We start from the raw sequence: 20,152 nt of genomic DNA on the forward strand, positions 1-20,152 counted from the left end.
CTTTGGGGCATCCTCAAGCGGAAGGTGGAGGAGCGCAAAGTCTCGAATATCCGCCAGCTCAGTGATGTCGTCATGGAGGAGTGGAAAAGCATTCCAGTGGCAACCTGTGAAGCTCTGGTAAACTCCATGCCCAGGAAAGTTAAGGCAGTTCTGGGAAATAATGGTGGCCACACAAAATATTGACACTTCAGGAACTTTCACTAAGGGGTGTACTCACTTTTGTTGCCAGTGGTTTAGACATTAATGGCTGTATATTGAGTTATTTTGAGGGAAGAATAAATTTACACTGTTATATAAGCTGCACACAGACTACTTTTCATTGTGTCAAAGTGTCATTTTGTCAGTGTTGTCCAATGAAAAGATATACTTAAATATCTGCAGAAATGTGAGGGGTGTACTCACTTTTGTGATACACTGTATACGTATATATATACTGTATATGATCCAACATCATTCTGCTCTCTTATAACGCTCCGGCTGTTTTAAACCGCAACACACACAGTGGGTAAATGTTACAGCTTCCGGCGTAGTGATGGCATCCGGCATCCGGCATCGCTCCCTACTTAAAATGGTGGAATACCCTACGTAGTGCACTTCACAGTAACAGATAATGTGAATGGAACGCTCCTACAGAATTGGCGCTAATGATTGTAAGAACCGCTTTCTGAACCAATCAGACCTTCTGATTGTAATTTTTAGTAAGAAATGCTGTTATTTGCATGTATTTAGTTTGCGTCACACAGATTATGTGTCAATAAAACGCTTGATTGGCTTTCTAACGAGTTCATGTTTTACTTCACAACCAGGAAAAGTTTGGAGGTTTTTAATTATGAGCACATTTACAAAATAACAGATTCTATTCCTAATGGGACACACAGTTATAAATTTAATAGCATCTGGAACAACATAAGCTGGTTATGGATTTTTTGGTGTGTTTGGGATTTTGGCCGCCGTGCCGTGATTTGCAATGAAAACAAAACTTCAGTTTAAGCTTTTAACTGGTACCTAGGAAAGTAAAGGCACGAAGTAAAACGGCAAAATACAGTCGCTAATCTGTTGTTGTTTTTATCTGAACTTACAGATCATTTGTTTATTTTTACGCTACATTTCCAAAATATGTTTTGTGTTTATTATATGGACTCGTGACTCGACTCGGACTCTAGCCTAAAGACTCGTGACTCGACTTGGACTCGTACTTTGTGACTTGTGAACATCTCTGTTACACACTGTCACCCACAATTCCAACAGTTAATAAATACAGTTGATAAATCAGGCTGCACATTTTTGTGTGTTATTAAGGTTGTATGTTTTGCCCCTGCTCTTAGTTATAATCTGGTTATGAAGTGTGAGCTCGTTATTTGAGGATTTAGCCTTTCTGTTTAAAAAAAATAAATCTTCAAATTGAGAGATTAAGATCAGTTAAAACGTGGCGTTAGAGCCCTGAAGCATGTTAGATTTGCACGGAAACTTTAATATCAGGCAATTATCATAAATGTCTTTTTTTTTTTTTTTTTCGGAGGCTCCCTGGATACCAGTGTAGAAAATTCACTAAAGCTGGTGTGAGTGTAAATCTCTTTCATCCATTTACTGATTTCTTTGTTTTCTTCCTTTAATTTGTAATTTTCAGGTATTTCAGTAACATCACTCTGGGCGGGAGGGACTACAGCTTTAACAACGATGGCTACCTGGCTAATCCCTTTTTAGACGTCATCTCCTACACCCCCGGGACTGGCTGGGGAGACGTAAGTAATAACTATTGTGTTTTTAGATTGCACATTAGGTCTGTGTTAGGTGCTGCTGTTGGGACGTGTTGTGAATCGTCTGTCATGATTTGTTGGTTGTGAGTAATGATTTTCTGCATATGATGCTGAACAGGGGACAGTAGTGGTCGCTCAGAGGTTCAGAAACTGGACTAGTAATTAATAGGCTGCCGATTCAAGCACCACCACTGCCAAGTTGCCACTTAACCCTCAATTGTTTTTTTTTCCTCCAAATTTTACCCCAATTTTCTCCTCTAATCTAGTCGTATCCAATTACTCTGACTGTGTTATGCTTCACCTCTACTGATACAACCCTCCACTGCTGACTGAGATGCCTCACATCTGACACGCCCCCTCCGACACGTGATCAGTACCGAATGCCTTTTTTCACCTGCACGAGACGATATCATATGCTGACCAGCCTTGTGCACGGAGAGTCACACCCTGATCAACGCATTATTCCCCAACTCTGCGTAGGCGCCATCAATCACCCAGAAGAGGTCGTAATTGCACCAGTTATGAGGAACCCTGGTCTGGCTTATCCCACCCTGAACAACAGCCAATCGTTGTTCATGTAGCCGCCCAGACCAGCCGGATGGCAGAGCTGAGATTCGATACAATGTATTAGAAATCCCAGCTCTGGTGTGCTAGCGTGTTTTACCGTTGCTCCACCTGAGCAGCCCTAACCCTCATTGGTTCAAACTGTATTTAGTCATAATTGTAAGTCACTTTGGATAAAAGCATCTGCTAAATGTCACAAATGTAAATGATTCTGTATAGAGATGTTTCCTACCCTCACTATCTGCTAGCAGTAGTAAAATCTGTAGACATCATCTCATTGCTATAGTTATCATCACAAAAACAAACCTTAACAGCTCCGTGTTAGGACTCCCTCACCTACTTTGGCTGGCAGATGGGTCAAATACCTCAGTTACATTTACATTTTTGACATTTAGCAGATGCTTTTATCCAAAGTGACTTACAGTACTGTGACAGTATATTGTCTAAGCAATTGACGGTTAAGAGCCTTGCTCAAGGGCTCAACAGTGGCAACCTGGCAGTGGGGCTTGAACCAGCAACCTTTCAATTACTAGTACTGTATCCTAACCGCTAGGCTACAACTTCCCTTTCATTGCGTTTGATCTCATAAGTGCTAATTCGCTTCAGTTGGAAGGTTTCCTATATATCACGGCTTCTATCTGTCTTTGCCAGCTTCTTGGTTGGCATACCTGCATTTCTCTGAAGCCGTGATGGTGGATTTGTTAATCCAGTCTGGTTTTCTGCTGATGAGGATGTCAGCATTCTGTTGATTTCTGTGAACTCGCCCTATTTGTTGGGCCTCACAAGGGAGACTCCCTGGGACTTGAGACAGCGTGATGTCCCTGTTACCTAGTTACATTTGCCCGTAAAACCACTGGAATGTGCTGGGGACGCGAGAGTTGGTGTGATAGAGGATCCACTTGTGCATTGCTGGATCAGGCAGGTTCAGACAGTGTGTTTTCTGTTTTGTTATGAATCTATCTATCTATCGTCCTGGAAAAAACAAGGTGAGACGATAAGTAAAAAACAAAGATAACATTTGACTGGATTGGATAATTTAATGTCATGATCATGGGTTCTTATAGCAGTGGAATAGCTGAAGACACTGGGTGTCGGACTTTGGAATCTCCATTCTGTGTCAACTGTTGTTTCTTATCTGCTTACAAGAGCTTTACCACAGCTTAATGTCAGATATGATGTTTATTTCTGTTCTTTAGACTCCCAGCCACACCTCAAGCACAAACATAAGATTTAACAACTATAATGATTAGATGCACAAGCGACATAATACTAAAATACAGGTTATATTAAGCTTAAAATCTGTCTGTCTGTCTGTCTATCTATCTATCTATGTCTTCTAGCAGAAGTGCTGACTGTGTGCTGCTGTAATAGAGGTGTAACATGGTATTGATTCGGTTCAGTGTATCCTGCATTACTCTGCATCAATAAATTTTATTACTGCAAGTCATTTAAACTACAAACAAGAAAGTCATTTAGTCTTCTACAACAATTTATTAAACACAACACTTTAAAATAAACATATAATACAGTTTGGATTATTGTTTGGTGGTGGTTAGAGCTCTATTATGGCATTGAACTTAGTTGTAACCCTTGTTGGTGATTGTGATTCATTAGAGCTGGTGACTTTTCTAGGCTTAAATAATTAGGGCAGGTGTGACTGCGCTTATCAGACTGAGCCACAAGTATTTTACAGTTTCTGTATTTAGAGGACACTTTTATTTTAAAGTAATTTACAAATGTGACCAAATACAGTGGAAGCAATTGAGGGTTACGAGCCTTGCTCAGGGCCCAAATCAGCAACTGTTTGCTTAAGCCAAGTTCACACTACACAACTTTCCAAGTCGTGAAATTCATTTTTGACAGTTCACACTACAAGACTTGTTGTGTATTTCACACAATTGCAAAATGTCCAAAAATGTGCATCAACAATAAGCGATCAAAGTTGTTTGTGCGTTGATGTGCAGCGTAAAAGCAAGTAGGAAAAATAAATGAATCCGAGTGGATTGGGCAACGTGATCAGCAGGGATCGTCTGTTCTGTAGTGAGTTGGAGGTAAATAAATAATTTTAGCAATGCAGCGTGGGTATTATGGTTTGCCGTGGACGATAAGGTCACAAATACTGTAAAGCTTGTGTGTGTCGATGTATACTGATAATCATATTATGCCCATCCCACATTTTTACACTCCTCCCCCGGGTTTTCCTCACCCCGTATCCTGTGTTCTCATTGGCTGTAGTTCGACATATCACTCACTGCCACTCGCAACCTGCTCACAACACCTTTCACAGAACAGGATTTTGAGTTGGCGACTGGTCCAGATATTTAACATGCTAGATATTTTTCTTCAGTGGAATCGAGTCGTTGAACAGTTCACACATAGCGATCGAGAGTCGAGTTTCGATTCCTGAGCAAACGCAGAGTTGCTTCCGAGCTGCCACATCTAGCGGCGACCTGTCGGCGAACGAAAATCAGGGCAAAAATCATCTAGTGTGAACTAGCCATTAATTGTACTTTAACCGCTGTGCTAACACTGACCTTATGTGCTAGATGAGCTAATGTAATTCAATACCCATTAAAAACAGGTCTCTCATGAATTTGGCTGTTGTGAAGTTCTGCCGTGGATTACATTATCAACAAAAAAATCCTCTGGAGGAGAGTTTTTCTCATCAGATTTATTTCTCAACAAGGACTAGTAGCATCCTTGAAGAAAAAAACATAAGACATTCAATCCCAACAACACTGGTAAACCTGTGTATTGCAAAAAAGTGGATAGAATAATAAAGAAGAAAGATTAAAATGATAATTCTTCAACAGAATCACAATAAAATCAGCCAAGAGTTTAAATCTTGGATGCCAGTGGAGTAGGGGTAAGCGGATCGATCCAAATATCGATAGTATCGATACCAACGTTGGTATTGGAATCGGATTGATACTAGCATGATGAGATCGATACTTTAGTTTCAGTTCTTCCTCTGCTACATCAGTACGTTACTCCTGTTTTATCAAAAAGTAGGTGTGTGTGTGTGTGTGTGTGTGTGTGTGTGTGTGTGTAAACAGCCCTCTTTTACATCTAACATGCACACTTTACTCCTCCCTGCTCCGCTGTGTTTTATTGTCGTGCTGTCACGTGACCAAGTGACGCTGAGAGAAAATGCATATAGCAGTAAGTGAGAGGCAGAGAGAAAAGTGGATATTTTCCATCAGTGAATTAAAAACATTTAATTAAATTTAAAAAAGAGATTTAAAGTTTTAAAACATTTGTTCTTCAGTTATAATGTTGTACTGTACTTTGTTTTAAGCCAGAGAAGAAGTGCAGTGAAAGGAATTTTATTATATTATTGTTTATGAACAAAAACCTTTCACTGAAAAAAGAATTGACGTTATTTAATATTTTTCTGTACTTTATTTTACAAAAAGCCAGAGAGTGCAATGAGAGGGTGAATTATGTTTCTTATTATATAATTGTTTCTAAACAAAAACCCCAGACTTCATTAAAGTTTATTACATGAATAAAATTCCTTTTTATTCACCTAAAAACTGTAGTGGGTTTTAACAGGCACATGATTAACTAATTAACACAAAATCATTTAGTCGTCGAAGCATGCTGATGATAGGGGGCGTATGTCAGTTGAGAGGCGTCCTCAGTCAGCGGTGAAGGGTCGAATCAGTATAGAGGACGCAATCAGGGTAATTGGACACGACTAGATTGGTGGAGAAAATTGGGGAAAAAAAAAAGTATCAGTATCGGCGATACTGGCCCTGTATTTACTTGGTATCGGATCGATACCAAATTTTGCAGTATCGCACATTACTACAGTGGAGGCAAAATGATGATCCAGTTAAAAGTGTACATTTGGGGTAAAAAGAGGACAGACATGTATTTAAATGTTAAACACATGGCAAAGCAGATGAAAACATTCCTCCATACCAAATCTTGATAGATCTTTTAGATCCTTCAGATTTACAGGTCCATGCTTGTGGATGCCCCCCCCCCCTTCCTTAGTTCATTAGCCAAGGTTTACTATAGGATTTAGGTCAGAACACTTATAAGATTTTCTAGGTGAGTACTTCAATGATCTTGGGAATGAGCTGATTATTCACTTGAGGATAAACACTGGTGATTAAACAAGAATCAGGTAAAGCTTGTCGGTTGGTATAAAAACCTAAATAAGATTGGACATCACTTCAATTGCCTGTCCTTTGTGATATTATAATGCTAAAATAGAAAAGAAATGAACACCTCACTCGAAACGCTAAAAAGCTTTGAGGTTTAAGGGGCAGACAAAACGATTACAGTCATGAATAGAGCTGAGAAACGTCTGCACTTTTAGTGACCAAACGTAGCTCAATTATTTAATTCATGATGAAAACTTGTGGTATTTTTGCCTTAAGCCTTCGTGTGCTGAATATAGCTCTGCATGATCTGTCAGTTACTACCTGCAGAGCACAACTGACATCAGGCAAAAGCAGTGGTAATAAATATAGCCGGAAAAAATGGCACAGACGTTGCAATGCCAGTCAGTGCTAGAATATAAAACAGAATAATGACGCTTTAGTGTGTGTGCCCGCCTCGTTGATAGACAGAGAAATCAGAGTGGGCCTGAAATCATAGAAAGCTCTTACATTTAAGGAACAAAATAAAGAATAATGTGCTTAATATCCATATCTAAAAACAGAATGAGAAAATTACACACACACACACACACACACACAACTGCATAATTCATTCCTGTGTACTGAGTATCTCCTGGTGGCAACAGAAATTTCCATTTGATTATGAGACGTAAATCCGTTTAGATCCGTGAGTGAGAACAGAGCCTGAAAGTTTGTCTCTCGGTGATGGAACAGCGATGCATAATTTGCACACTGCCCATGTTTACAGACATGACACGGAACAGAACACGAGAGCATCTGTTTGATGCCCGACGTCGTCGCAGGACGCTCGGGCTGACTGGAGAACAGCGATAAGCACTTAGCGATGATCCCGTGAGTGAAACAGAGGAGGAACGTAGCGGTTCCAGCCGGCCTCAGGCGTGCGAGGAGGTCGCATATAGATCGGTGACTGCGGCTCATGTGCTGCTGTCAGCTTAGCTTAGATTTCTGTGTGTCTAGCCCGAGAACTCAGCACATTGATGCCAGCCATTAGCCTTTGGTCTATTACAAGCCACCCAGAAAATCTGTCTTTTTTCCCCTGGCAGTTTAAAGCATTCCTGGCATGGATGTGAGATTTTGGTTCATGACTAGCTGGGCAGAAAAAAGTCCTTACAGTAACAGTTTGTAATGTCCTTTAGTAGTTAGTTTCCTTTAAACGTATTAGTAATAGATCAGATGAGATTAGATTACATTAGATTACATTAGATTCAACTTTACTGTCATTGTGCAGAGTTCAAATACAGAGCCACTGAAATGCAGTAGCATCTAACTGAAGTGCAAGATAGAGATTATTTACATATAATACAATTAAAATGTAGGAGGGAGCAAGATAAGTAAAACTGAGGATAAATATGTACAGAATAATAAACAGATACTGCTGATTGTGCAGTAAACGAATGTAGAATGAGTATAAATAAGTATTACAGATATATACAACATTGTGGTAAAGAATGAGATAAATAAAATAGAGTATATAAGTATCAAATGTACAGTATACAATATTTTGGTACAGAATAAGTAAAAATAGAGTATGTAAGTATTACAGATATATACAACAATGTGGTACAATAAAATAGAGTATATAATTATTACAGATATATATTATATTTTATTTTACCACAGTATTGTATATATCTGTAATACTTATATACTCTATATTATTTTACTACAATAGAGTATATAAGTATTACAGATATAAACAATACTGTGGTCAAGAACGAGTAAAAATAGAGTATATAAGTATATAAATATTACATATATATATATATATATACACACACCGATAAGCCATAACATTAAAACCACCTCCTTGTTTTTACACACACTGTCCATTGTCCACTGTCCATCAGCTCCACTTACCATATAGAAGCACTTTGTAGTTCTACAATTACTGACTGTAGTTCATCTCAGGGGCGGCTAGTTCATTAGGGCGATCAAGCGACACACCACCAAAGGGAGAAAGGGAAGAAAATTTTCTATCACATTCAACCAGTGTTAAACAATCTGTAACCTCTGAATATCGTAGTCCAATCAGCGTGGAGTTGTGTTCCTTACAGTACCGCCCCTTTTCGGGCGATCAGGCTCTGATTCAGAATCGCCCCAGATCGCTCTCATAGACTCATGTTAAAGCTTTTTTTTCGTACTGCAGGCGCTGTAATCCATTTTGAATGACTTCCGGGGGGACTAGCACTTACGTGCCTGCGTCACACGTAATCGTTCCTTATTTGGAAACTAAAGGTGATGTTCCGTATTTTTATCAATGGGAGAGAAACGCTGCAGATTACACTGAGACAGGGCGATATGTATGAAACAGAAGGAAACTGCTGCTACCGTGGGAATTAGAAAGTGTTTGGTTATTATTTTAAGTAGTGTTCACTTTTAGTCTTAGTAACGCCGTGTGTAGGGCGAAAGTAAAGTAACACAAGCAGGTCCGGCACTTTTCTCACTGCCCCCTAAGCAACGCAGTCCAGAACCGGGGCTGCATGTCAGTGTGAAGATGGATTATGTACAAATGTTGTTTGCACTATTGAGAAAAAATGTTACATGATGTTCTTTATGTTGTTTTGCCTAAAATATGGTTCTGATTTATTATTATGAAGAATGAAAATAATAAATGTTAAACAGCCTAAATAAAACTGTGTATGACCCGTTATATTTTTTATAGGTGCAACCCTAACCGCCTACCCCCCCGCTCAGGTAAACACCTGCCACCCCCCACCTTATGCCCTCCGCCAACCCGCCAGCCCAGGGTGTTCCTTATTTCCAGTTCTGACAGTTGGCAACCCTAGTTGGAGCAGCCAGCACCTAAAATAAAATGCTGATGATGACTGAATTAAACTGTTAGTGTGAAGGCTTTACTTAATTTTATGATTAATGGTAAAGCTGCTCGCTCTCTCTCTCTCTCTCTCTCTCTCTCTCTCTCTCTCTCTCTCTCTCTCTCTCTCTCTCTCTCTCTCCATGTTCAAAGTTATTTGTGAGGGCAAACTGACAGATGACTTAAGATGTTAATTATTTAAGCTTTAATTTACCCATTGAACGGGTCACCTTGGCCATCATCGCAACAATTGCCCCCCCTGTGAGATTTGGCAGGAGCCGCCACTGGTCCATCTGTTTTTCTGCATGCTTTTGCATTTGTTAGCCCCCTTTCATGCTGTTCTTCAATGGTCAGGACCCCCACAGGACCACCACAGAGCAGGTATTATTTGGGTGGTGGATCATTCTCAGCACTGTAGTGACACTGACATGGTGGTGGTGTGTTAGTGTGTGTTGTGCTGGTATGAGTGGATAAGACACAGCAATGCTGCTGGAGTTTTTAAACACCTCACTGTCACTGCTGGACTGAGAATAGTCCACCAACCAAAAATACCAGCAGCCAACAGCGCCCCGTGGGCAACGTCCTGTGACCAACTAGAAGATGACCAACTCAAATAGCACCAATAGATGAGCGATTGTCTCGGACTTTACATCTACAAGGTGGACCAACTAGGTAGGAGTGTCAAATAGAGTGGACAGTGAGTGGATACGGTATTTAAAAACTCCAGCAGTGCTGCTGTGTCTGATCCACTCATACCAGCACAACACACACTAACACACCACCACCATGTCAGTGTCACTGCAGTGCTGAGAATGATCCACCACCTAAATAATACCTGCTCTGTGGGGGTCCTGACCATTGAAGAACAGGGTGAAAGCAGGTTTAAAAAGCATGCAGAGAAAGAGATGGACTACAGTCAGTAATTGTAGAACTACAAAGTGCTTCTATATGGTAAGTGAAGCTGATAAAATGAACAGAGAGTGTAGAAACAAGGAGGTGGTTTTAATGTTATGGCTGATCGGTGTATACTATATTGTAGTAAAATTTCATTGTACAGTGTAGCTGCTGGTTCTACTCTGCACACGACAATAAAACTCTTGAATCTTGAATCTGGTCCCTCTCACCTCCTCTAATGTTTAATTTATGGCTGCAGCCTCGCCTACATTAAATCTGCGCTAGAATGAAGAGCTTGGGATCAGCTAACTCTGTGGTAGGTCTAACACTGCAGTCCATGAGTTTAAAGCTCTAACAATCAGTCTACTTCTAATTCTTATTAAATATTTAGGGCTGTAATGTCGGCTCATGAGGATGTGCTGACTTTAGATGTTTTCCCCCCCCCCCACTCTCTTTTCTCTTTGGTGCTCTAGTAAAGTGAAAGGCCTGCAAATGTTCCTAAATTATTCCTAAGAAGTATCGACTTGATGATTTGCACAGCCGGCGGTGGCTCTGACACAAATGACACTTATGTGCTCTTAACGTAGAGCATTGTTTTTCTTCCTGCTGGAACTATTTACTAATGTAGTCTTCAGTCTATTTAGGCAATTATTCTGTCACACGCGGCGTATCTTAAAACAAAGCCATTTATTAAATTAAAGGATAAAATGCGCAGCTGTAAATGGATTTGGCCCTCTCTCCGGCTCCAGCAAAGTGCATCACGGCAGATCGAATCTGCTGCACTCATCGGTATTCAACTTCTTTAAATGCTACCGTCGTGTTAATTCATTAGCGCCGGTGTTTGTTACACAGCTCCTGTTTTATCCGTTCTCGCCGCATCTCAGAGGCGTGTGGGATCTCTGAGGGACAGGGTGTCATGCCGGCGTGTGAGTTTTGCCCTGTGAAGCACTAGCTGCTCCCCGGCGGATAAAACAGTGTTTGATCCCAGCCCGTCTGTTTCAGCTCTCGGTGCAGAGTGGGACTCCTGCAGAGCTGCCACTACGCCTATATACTCCCAACATGGCAGAGAGTTAAGACGTCCCATCGCTTCTGATCCGGGTCGTCTTAGAACTGGATGATAGAGAGATAGACTGGCACAATTCTGAAGATGACATTAAAGGAGACCGTAAGGACATGACACTTAGCTCTGTGCGTGAGGAGCATTAAAATCTGACTCCAACAATGGGGTCTAAAAATGAATGTAATACAGTAGATCAGACACAGCAATGCTGCTGGAGTTTTTAAATGCCGTGTCCACTCACTGTCCACTCCTACCTAGTTGGTCCACCTTGTAGATGTAAAGTCAGAGACGATCGCTCATCTATTGCTGCTGTTTGAGTTGGTCATCTTTGAGATCTTCATCAGTGGTCACAGGACGCTGCCTACGGGGCGCTGTTGGCTGGATATTTTTGATTGGTGGACTATTCTCAGTCCAGCAGTGACAGTGAGGTGTTTAAAAACTCCAGCAGCGCTGCTGTGTCTAATTCTCTCATACCAGCACAACACACACTAACACACCACCACCATGTCAGTGTCACTGCAGTGCTGAGAATGATCCACCATCCAAATAATACCTGCTCTGTAGTGGTCCTGTGGGGGAACTGGATGATAGAGAGATAGACTGGCACAATTCTATATAAGACATTAAAGGAGACCGTAAGGACATGACACTTGGCACTGTGTGTGAGGAGCATTAATATCTGACACCAACAACGGCATCTAAAGATGAATATGATACAGCTTCAACTGTCCTGGTTGTTCTTATGACACATTATGTATATTTTATAAAAGTGTATTTTGTGCACAGATTCTTGTTGCTGGCTGATGATTGGACGTGTATCTGAATTTGTTGTGGCACTAGGTTGCTTTCTGTCACATTCCCAGACAGGCATGCAAAACCAACCAGCATTTTCAATTGCATTTTCCTTTCAAACCTGGGGCTTGTCACAATGACTGTAATTCTATAAAGCTGTCAGTTACGGTGGGGGCGGCATGATGGCGCAGTGCGTAGCGCTGTCACATTACAGCAAAAAAAGCCAGGGATTGATTCCTCATCATTTCTGTCTGGAGTTTGCATGTTCTCCCCGTGTCTGCGTGGGTTTCCTCCGGGTGCTCCGGTTTCCTCCCACGGTCCAAAGACATGCAGTCAGGTTAACTGGAGACACTGAATTGCCCTATAAGTGAATGGGTGTGTGTACGTGTGTCTGTGATGGACTGGCGCCCTGTCCAGGGTGTTACTGTGTGCCTTGCACCCATTGAAAAGCTGGGATAGGTTCCAGCCCAACCCCCTTGCGACCCTAATTGGATGAGCGGTTAAGACAGTGAGTGAGTGAGTGAGTTTGCATGTTTTGCAGGGTTTTCCTCCAGGAGCTCCGGGTTCCTCCACCAGGGAATCAAACCCAGAACCTCCTTGCTATGATGGGACAGTGCTATTTTGTTTATTTTTCTTGGTAAAGGAGTATATTCCAGTCAGTAAATCACATCTAAAAGACTCTTACAGAAATAATTTGATCATGAATCATTTGAATCGCAGCAGTAGAATACGCTAGCACACCAGAGCTGGGATTTCGAATACATCGTATCAAATCTCAGCTCTGTCATCCGGCTGGGCTGGGCGGCCACATGAACAATGATTGGCTGTTGTTCACAGGGTGAGTGAGCCTGACCAGGGTTCCTCATAACTGGTTAATTTACGACCTGATTGATGGCGTTTGCACAGAGTTGTGGAATAATGCTGATCAGGGTGTGGCTCTCCGTGCACAAGGCTGATCCTCATATGAACTCACCTCATTCAGGTGAGAAGACGCAGTCGGTACTGCACACATGTCAGTTGCGAAGCTCCTTAGTCAGCAGTGGGGGGTTGTATCTGTGGAGGTGAAGTGTAAGGCAATCAGGGTAATTGGGTACGACTAGATTAGGGGAGAAATTTGGGGGTGGTCGGAGAAAAAGAAGAAAAAAAGACTTTATACCAGTCATACGCCTCTATGACTGGTTCTGTATGTGTTCTCTCACTCCTCCCTCTGCCCCACATGCACATTTAAACACACACACACACACACACACACACACACACACACACACACACACACACACACACAAACATTAAGCCGTAAAGTATTAATACACAAATTTAACATCGTTACAGGGTGATTTGAGGTGTGAATGTTTTTTTTAACACTGTGCTTTAATAAACTCGCCTGGAAGAGAAATCAAGTGTATTTTGCGTGCACACACTAATGAGGCTGGTCAAAAGAGCAAAACAAAAAACTGCAATTAGCTGCTACATTAATATCAACAAAGTATTTAAAAGGTGCACGAGATCAAAGTCGTTTCTTTCATCCGACTACAAACACGAACGCCTGAAGTTCATAAGATGCTGCCAGAACTGGAACAGGAACTGTGGTTCTCTATAAAAATTTAAAAACATATATTAGAGGAGCTGATTTTCTTTAAAGGGCGGCAATAATAACAGACATTTTAATAACATTTAATAACATTTAATAACATTTAGGGACAGTGGTAGCCTAGTGGGTAGAGCTTTGGGCTATCAACCGGAAGATTGGAGGTTCAAATCCAGGTTCTGCTATGCAAACACTGTTGGGTCCTTGAGCAAGGCCCTTAACCCTGTCTGCTCCGGGGGCGCCGTACGATGGCTGACCCTGCGCTCTGACCCCAGCTCCCAAACAAGCTGGGATATGCGAAGAAAGAATTTAATTGTACTGTACAACTGTATATGTATATATGACAAATAAAGTATATCTAATAACAAAGACATTTTAATAACATTTAATAACATTATGCAGTAAATCAGGGTTTTTCAAACTTTTTTCAATTGAACCACATTTTTGTCCATGATTTTTTACGCAACTCAAGCAACACAAACAATGCATCTAATGCCAAGTAGACTGGTTGCCGATATATGTGGCAGCTCGGAAGCAACTTGGCGTTCGCTCGGGGTTTGAAAATCGGCTCTCGATCGCTGTGGGCAAACTGTTCAACAACTCGATCTGAGCGGCTCACAGACTGAAGAAAAATATCTAGCATGTTAAATATCTGGACCAGTCGCCGACTCAAAATCCTGTAGTGTGAAAGGCGTTGCGAGCAGGTTGCAAGTGGCAGTGAGTGCTATTTTGAACTACAGCCAATGAGAACGCAGGATACGGGGTGAGGAGAAACCGGTTGAGGAGCTGTACAAATGTGGGACAGGGGCATAATATAGTTTCTATCAGAATACATCAGCACACACACGTTTTACAGTATTTGTGATCTTATCATTCATGCCAAACCATAATACCAAGAATGCATTGCTAAAAATATTTATTAACCTCCAACTCACTACAGAACAGAACACAGCTGATCCCTGCTGGTCGTGTTGCCAAATCCACTCATTTATTCATTTATTTTTCCTACTTTGCTTTTACGCTGCACATCAGCGCACAAACAACTTTATTCGCTCGCGTATTGTTGATGTGCATTTTTGGACGTGGTATCATTAAACCCCTCATAACTTCTTGCATGTGTTTTTTCGTGACAAAACTTAGTTTGGGGGACCAGACTCCTGATGGTAGATCATGTAGTGTGTGACACCCTGTCGCCGATCAGTCGTGTAGTGTGAAATACACAAGGACTTAAAAGACTCTCGATTGCAGGAAGGATCCAGTTGTGTAGTGTGAACTGTACAGCAACCTGACCACTCTCTCTGTACAAGATGTAACATAAAGCCTCCACAAGGGGGCACCCGCGTACAAGTTTATTTAATTATTATTATTTTTCTGTTATTTTTTCAGTGTTTACTGGATAAGTAATGCATGTGTAGACCTGCTTGTTAAGTTATTCTTCAAAAAAGCTAAGACCCCCCTCACTTACTGATGAAGTCTGGGACAAATGTTTCAGTGACACAAACATGGACTTCATGACTGGGTCCTCATCATGTCACACTTGTCCAAGAGGCCGCTCAGGTGGCGCAGTGGTAAAATACGCTAGCACACCAGAGCTGGGATTTCAAATACATCGTATCGAATCTCAGCTCTGCCTTCCGACTGGGCTGGGCGGCCACATGAACAACGATTGGCTGTTGTTCACAGGGTGGGTAAGCCGGACCAGGGTTCCTAATAACTGGTGCGATTCAGACGTGATTGATCACATGTCACATGTCAAATCACATGTCACACTTGTCCAAGAAGCACAGGAACGGTTGACGAAGACACCAGTAGGAGTTTGGATTGAAGTTCTGGGACACAGTTCGATGGAGTAACGAATCAAAACTGGAACTGTTTGGGCACATGGATCAGCAGTGTGTCCGTTGCAAGAATGGCAAAGCTAATGACCAGAAGAAGACTGTCCTCATGGTCAAACATGGAGGAGGTCAGTGATAATATAGAGATGTTTTCTGCTGTAAGAACTGGTGATCTTGACCATGTGACTGATATCATGGATTCACAGTAATTTCAAGCCATTTTGACGATGGATGTTCTGCCTTCTGTGGTATAAATCAAAACTTTCCAGCAAAACAAAGATCCCAAGAACACGTCCACGTCAACCAAAGCTCGTTTAAGGCCTGCGATATCCTGCAGTGGATCTCCTCAGTCTCCAGATTTAAATCTTATAGAAAATCTCTGGTGGGATTTAAAGAAAGCAGATGCAGCATGAAAGCCATCAAACCTCAATAAGCTGGAGGATTTTACACATCAAGAGTGTGTAAATATACCACAGGAGAGGCGTCAGGAGCTTCTCAGAGGCTGTCAAGACAAAAGGATGTTTCACTGAGTACTGAAGCTGGGGGTTGAATAATTGTGCACATGGACATTTGTCAAGAGAACTAGATGTTTTGTGATATTAGGATGCAGAACAGAACTAGTTTGGCATTTAGATTGTAGCATTCAGTAGACAATCATTCATTACTAATAATAATTTTACATGTACGGCGTTTAGTAGACACTTTTATCCAAAGTGACTTACAGTACTGTGACAGTATACTGTCTAAGCCTTTTGATTATTATTCTAGTACCTTAACCTTCAGGCTACAACTGCCTACTAATAAAATGAATAATAAGAGACGACAGCAGTAGTATACTAGCAGAGTTCTACATTCATACTGGTACACAATCCAAAACTACTGATCAGCTGGGTGCCCCCTAAAAGGCACAATTGGCAGTGCCTGCAGCCGACAAAACTGGCCACTAGTCTGCTGGGTGGGAAAGCCGGACTAAACAAAGTGGGATGGGGCCTTTGAAGCTGTGTAAGGACCCTGGTTAGTAGCTGAGCCGCCTGTGTGGATTCTCAGTGTGCGAGGCTGGGCTCATGCTCGAATCCACCAAAGTACGGGCAAATAAGAAGGGGTTGGAGGACTGTTCACGGTCAGAGGGAGCATTTTTCAGACAAATATACCCTCCTCGATTTAGATCAGGGTGCCAAGCAGCGGAAGACTAATTGGCTTTGCTAAATTGGGAGAAAAAGTATAAATAAATAAATGTATAAATAAAATAGCACAGCAAGGAATTTTAGTTCCTATTGACTGTGGTAAGACTGATACACAAGGCAATTAGCTGTAAGTTTACATGGTATGGCTAAAGCTACAGACTGGCTATAAGTGAGCCACGAAGGCTGATGACGCCCACGCCTATATGGCGGCCGCTACCGTTTCCCTTTCAATTAGCTGCCTGGACTCCAAGCCTACGCTCTCACATACTGAAACGCTAGCAGCATTTTACCACCAGTCTCCAGTTTACCAGTACACACAAACACCTGTATGATACATCCTGAGCCGTGGTAGTTGTGTAATAGTGCAGAAGTGATGTTTTACTGTCTGTACCAGGTGTAAAGCTCTATAGGGATGAAGTAAAGTGCTGCAGCATTACTGAGCGCTGTCGCTATGTGTGCACGTGTCAACAATACAATCACGGGCGTTCTGGATGGCCCAAATTGCAGCACTGCATCTCAGGGCGCATTCACATGAGAAGCGTTCAGCGCTCGGCTTGAGCGGTGCGGTGAAACATCATCAAAGTGACCACGACACGATTCTGCATGTGCGGAATAACCGTCAAATTCAGTCTGAAAGCTCCACATGTATCTGTGTTCATCTGGATTTTCCTCCTGTTTCACTTTTAAACTTGTGTTACAGCTCGAGGTTCTGAGAAATTGTGAGAATCAGCTTTTCCGAGAGTCTAAAAGCTTATTGTTAAACAAAAAAATGTGTATGCTTTTATTCAAAGCAACTTACAGTACTGAGACAGTATACAGTCTAAGCAATTGAGGGTTAAGGGCCTTGCTCAAGGGCCCAACATTCTGCAACCTGGCAGTGATGGGGCTTGCACCAGTGACTTTTTGATCACTAGTCTGGTACCTTAACCACTCAGCTACAGCTCCCCATCCCTTTGGAAACTGATTCTGTTCTGAAGTTCTCACACTAGACACCGTATGTGGGACCACTGCTGCTGGAATTTGCGTCACTGCATCAGAAAAATCTAACATATGGTGTGTCGTTGACTGGCAACGTGAGTGTGGGAGGGCTGTAGGAATTGTGCTGCAATTACACCCTCTGCTGGCTAATCGATGGTGCTGCACAGAGACGGGGGATAACAGACAGACTCTCAGTGCGCGATACGGATCGCCATACGAACCCGGGTTTGAGACTCGCATCACTTTTCTACATAATCACCTTTCGATGCATTTTTCCCAACTTTTTAATGCCATCAGCAGAAACTGATGCAACGCTGCTTTCACATCATCATCACATGAAAATCTTCTTCCTCTTAAAGCTTCTTTGAGCGTCTAAACAGGTGGAAATCAGATGGCGCTAAATCTGGACTATAAGCGTCTCTCAGTCATGACCGATTACTACTCCTCCCACCCTCACTGCTTATAACAGAAATATAAAAGTGCGGAAACTTTTTGAAGATCCCTCATATATATGTCCGACTGAACACTGAGACTTCAGATTTAAGACTGTAGACAGTTGTAGCCTAGTAGTTAAGGTACCGGACTAGTAATAAAAAGGTCACTGGTTCAAGCCCAGGCACAGCCAGGTTGCCACTGTTGGACCCTTGAGCAAGGCCCTTAACCCTAAATTGCTTAGACAATATACTGTCACAGTTCTGTAAATTGCTTTGGATAAAAGCATCTGCTAAATGCTGAAAATGTAAATGTCTCGGTTGGACTACTGCAACTCCCTCCTGGCAGGAGCTCCCATATCCACTATTAAACCCTTACAGCTCATTCAAAATGCAGCTGCCCGTCTGGTCTTTAACCAACCTAAACACTGCCACATCACCCCACTGCTGCGTTCTCTTCACTGGCTTCCTGTAGCTGCACGCATTCAGTTTAAAACACTGACGCTCGCCTACAAAGCCAAAAATGGACCAGCCCCAAGCTACCTTCGGGGTCTAATCAAACCCCGCTCTGTACCACGCAACCTCCGAGCCTCTAGTCTAGCTCGACTTGAGCCTCCATCCAGGACTAAAGGAAGACAAGCATCAAGGCTGTTCTCTGTTCTAGCGCCCAAATGGTGGAACGAACTTCCTCTGTCTGTCCGAACAGCTGAGTCTCTTGCTGTCTTTAAAAAACGATTAAAAACACACCTTTTTACTAAACACTTAGGCTGATTTGTACTTATTTACTAACACTTTATTCCAATCTTTTCCATTAAAAAAAAAAAAAAAGGCACTTTGGTTCTAACAGGTTTTAGCAGAGTTGTGTTCTTCGACTGTTGTCTATCTAAACTTAAGGAATGAAATGTTCACTATGGAAGCACTTCTGTAAGTCGCTCTGGATAAGAGCGTCTGCTAAATGCTGAAAATGTAAATGTAAATGTAAATGTAAATGTAAGACTAAATTAATAAAAAATGGCCGGTAGTGTGGCCAGTAGTGTGCTCCACTGTTTAATCCTGGTTATAACTCCTCCCCAGTCTTTGACAGGGACGTATCAGCGGAGCGAGCGCTTCCTCCACGTCCGCCTCTAACCTCAGACTCGCCGCTGATAGCATGTTTGACCCACCTGTCCCGCGCTCGTGATTTACCGAGGGATTGCGCCCGCCGATGCGAGGCGATACGCCGGCCCCTTCCGTACATCACTGTCACCGATAAGACCCGGTGCCGGCGTGTCATCATCAGATCTGAACGGCGTGACGGCTGCGCCGGCTGAGGTGCAGAGACCTGAGCGCCGGGCCCGGAGTAATGAGGAGAACGTGGAGCGTGCAGCATTCACAGCTTGACAGTCTGAAGAGCCCGCACGCCCACGTGGCTCCTATCGGCGTAGCCGCGTTGTGTTCGCACGCTCCTTAGCTTTGTAATGAGTTTCTCTTCTAATTGGTCGAGCTGACATTTCACAGTAAACCTTCTTGTGAGACTTTCATTTCATAAAAATGTTTATTTCATCGTGTAATGATGTTTCACTATTGCACATTTGCTGCATTCATTAGGACCGTACACTGTTTAAAAGGAGTCGTTATCTGAAGCTCGCACCTTGATTTAGTCTGTTTTGATAGATTGGTTTTATTAAATGTTAATTTTTTTTAATTGGGTTTTATTAAGAGGTCTGATTTTCCTCAAGCCTTTAACTAAAGCTAATTAGTTCAGCAGGGGAAACTCACAGACCATTAGAACAGTGTGAACGTAACAATGATCGGTCCAGTTCTCTGCTGAATCAATACAAAAAGCTAATTATTATTTAAATTAAACTAACCTAACATAAGGCATAGAATGTATCTGTTTCAGGCAAACCAGTTTCACCAGTGTGGGGCGGTCCGGGTTTCCTCCAGGAGCTCCAGTTTCCTCCCACAGTCCAAAAACATGCAGTCATATTTACATTTACATTTTCGGCATTTAGCAGACGCTTTAATCCAAACGGTATATTACCTAAGCAATTAAGGATTAAGGGCCTTGCTCAAGGGCCCAACAGTGGCAACCTGGTAGAGGTGGGGCTTGAACCAGTGACC

General features: G+C 42.2%; 1 protein-coding gene across 1 annotated transcript in view; it reads left to right on the top strand.

The window, feature by feature from the left end:
- The window catches only part of LOC134310215 (glutamate receptor ionotropic, NMDA 2D), a 123,326-nt gene that overhangs the window by 57,295 nt on the left and 45,879 nt on the right, over positions 1–20,152 (top strand). The window contains exon 6 of the mRNA XM_062991756.1: positions 1,628–1,742. Within this exon, the coding sequence (XP_062847826.1) occupies positions 1,628–1,742 (115 nt within the window). The remainder of the gene's footprint in view (positions 1–1,627; positions 1,743–20,152) is intronic.

Source organism: Trichomycterus rosablanca, chromosome 3 (genome assembly GCF_030014385.1).
Source record: "Trichomycterus rosablanca isolate fTriRos1 chromosome 3, fTriRos1.hap1, whole genome shotgun sequence".
NCBI classification, from domain to species: Eukaryota; Metazoa; Chordata; class Actinopteri; order Siluriformes; family Trichomycteridae; genus Trichomycterus; species Trichomycterus rosablanca.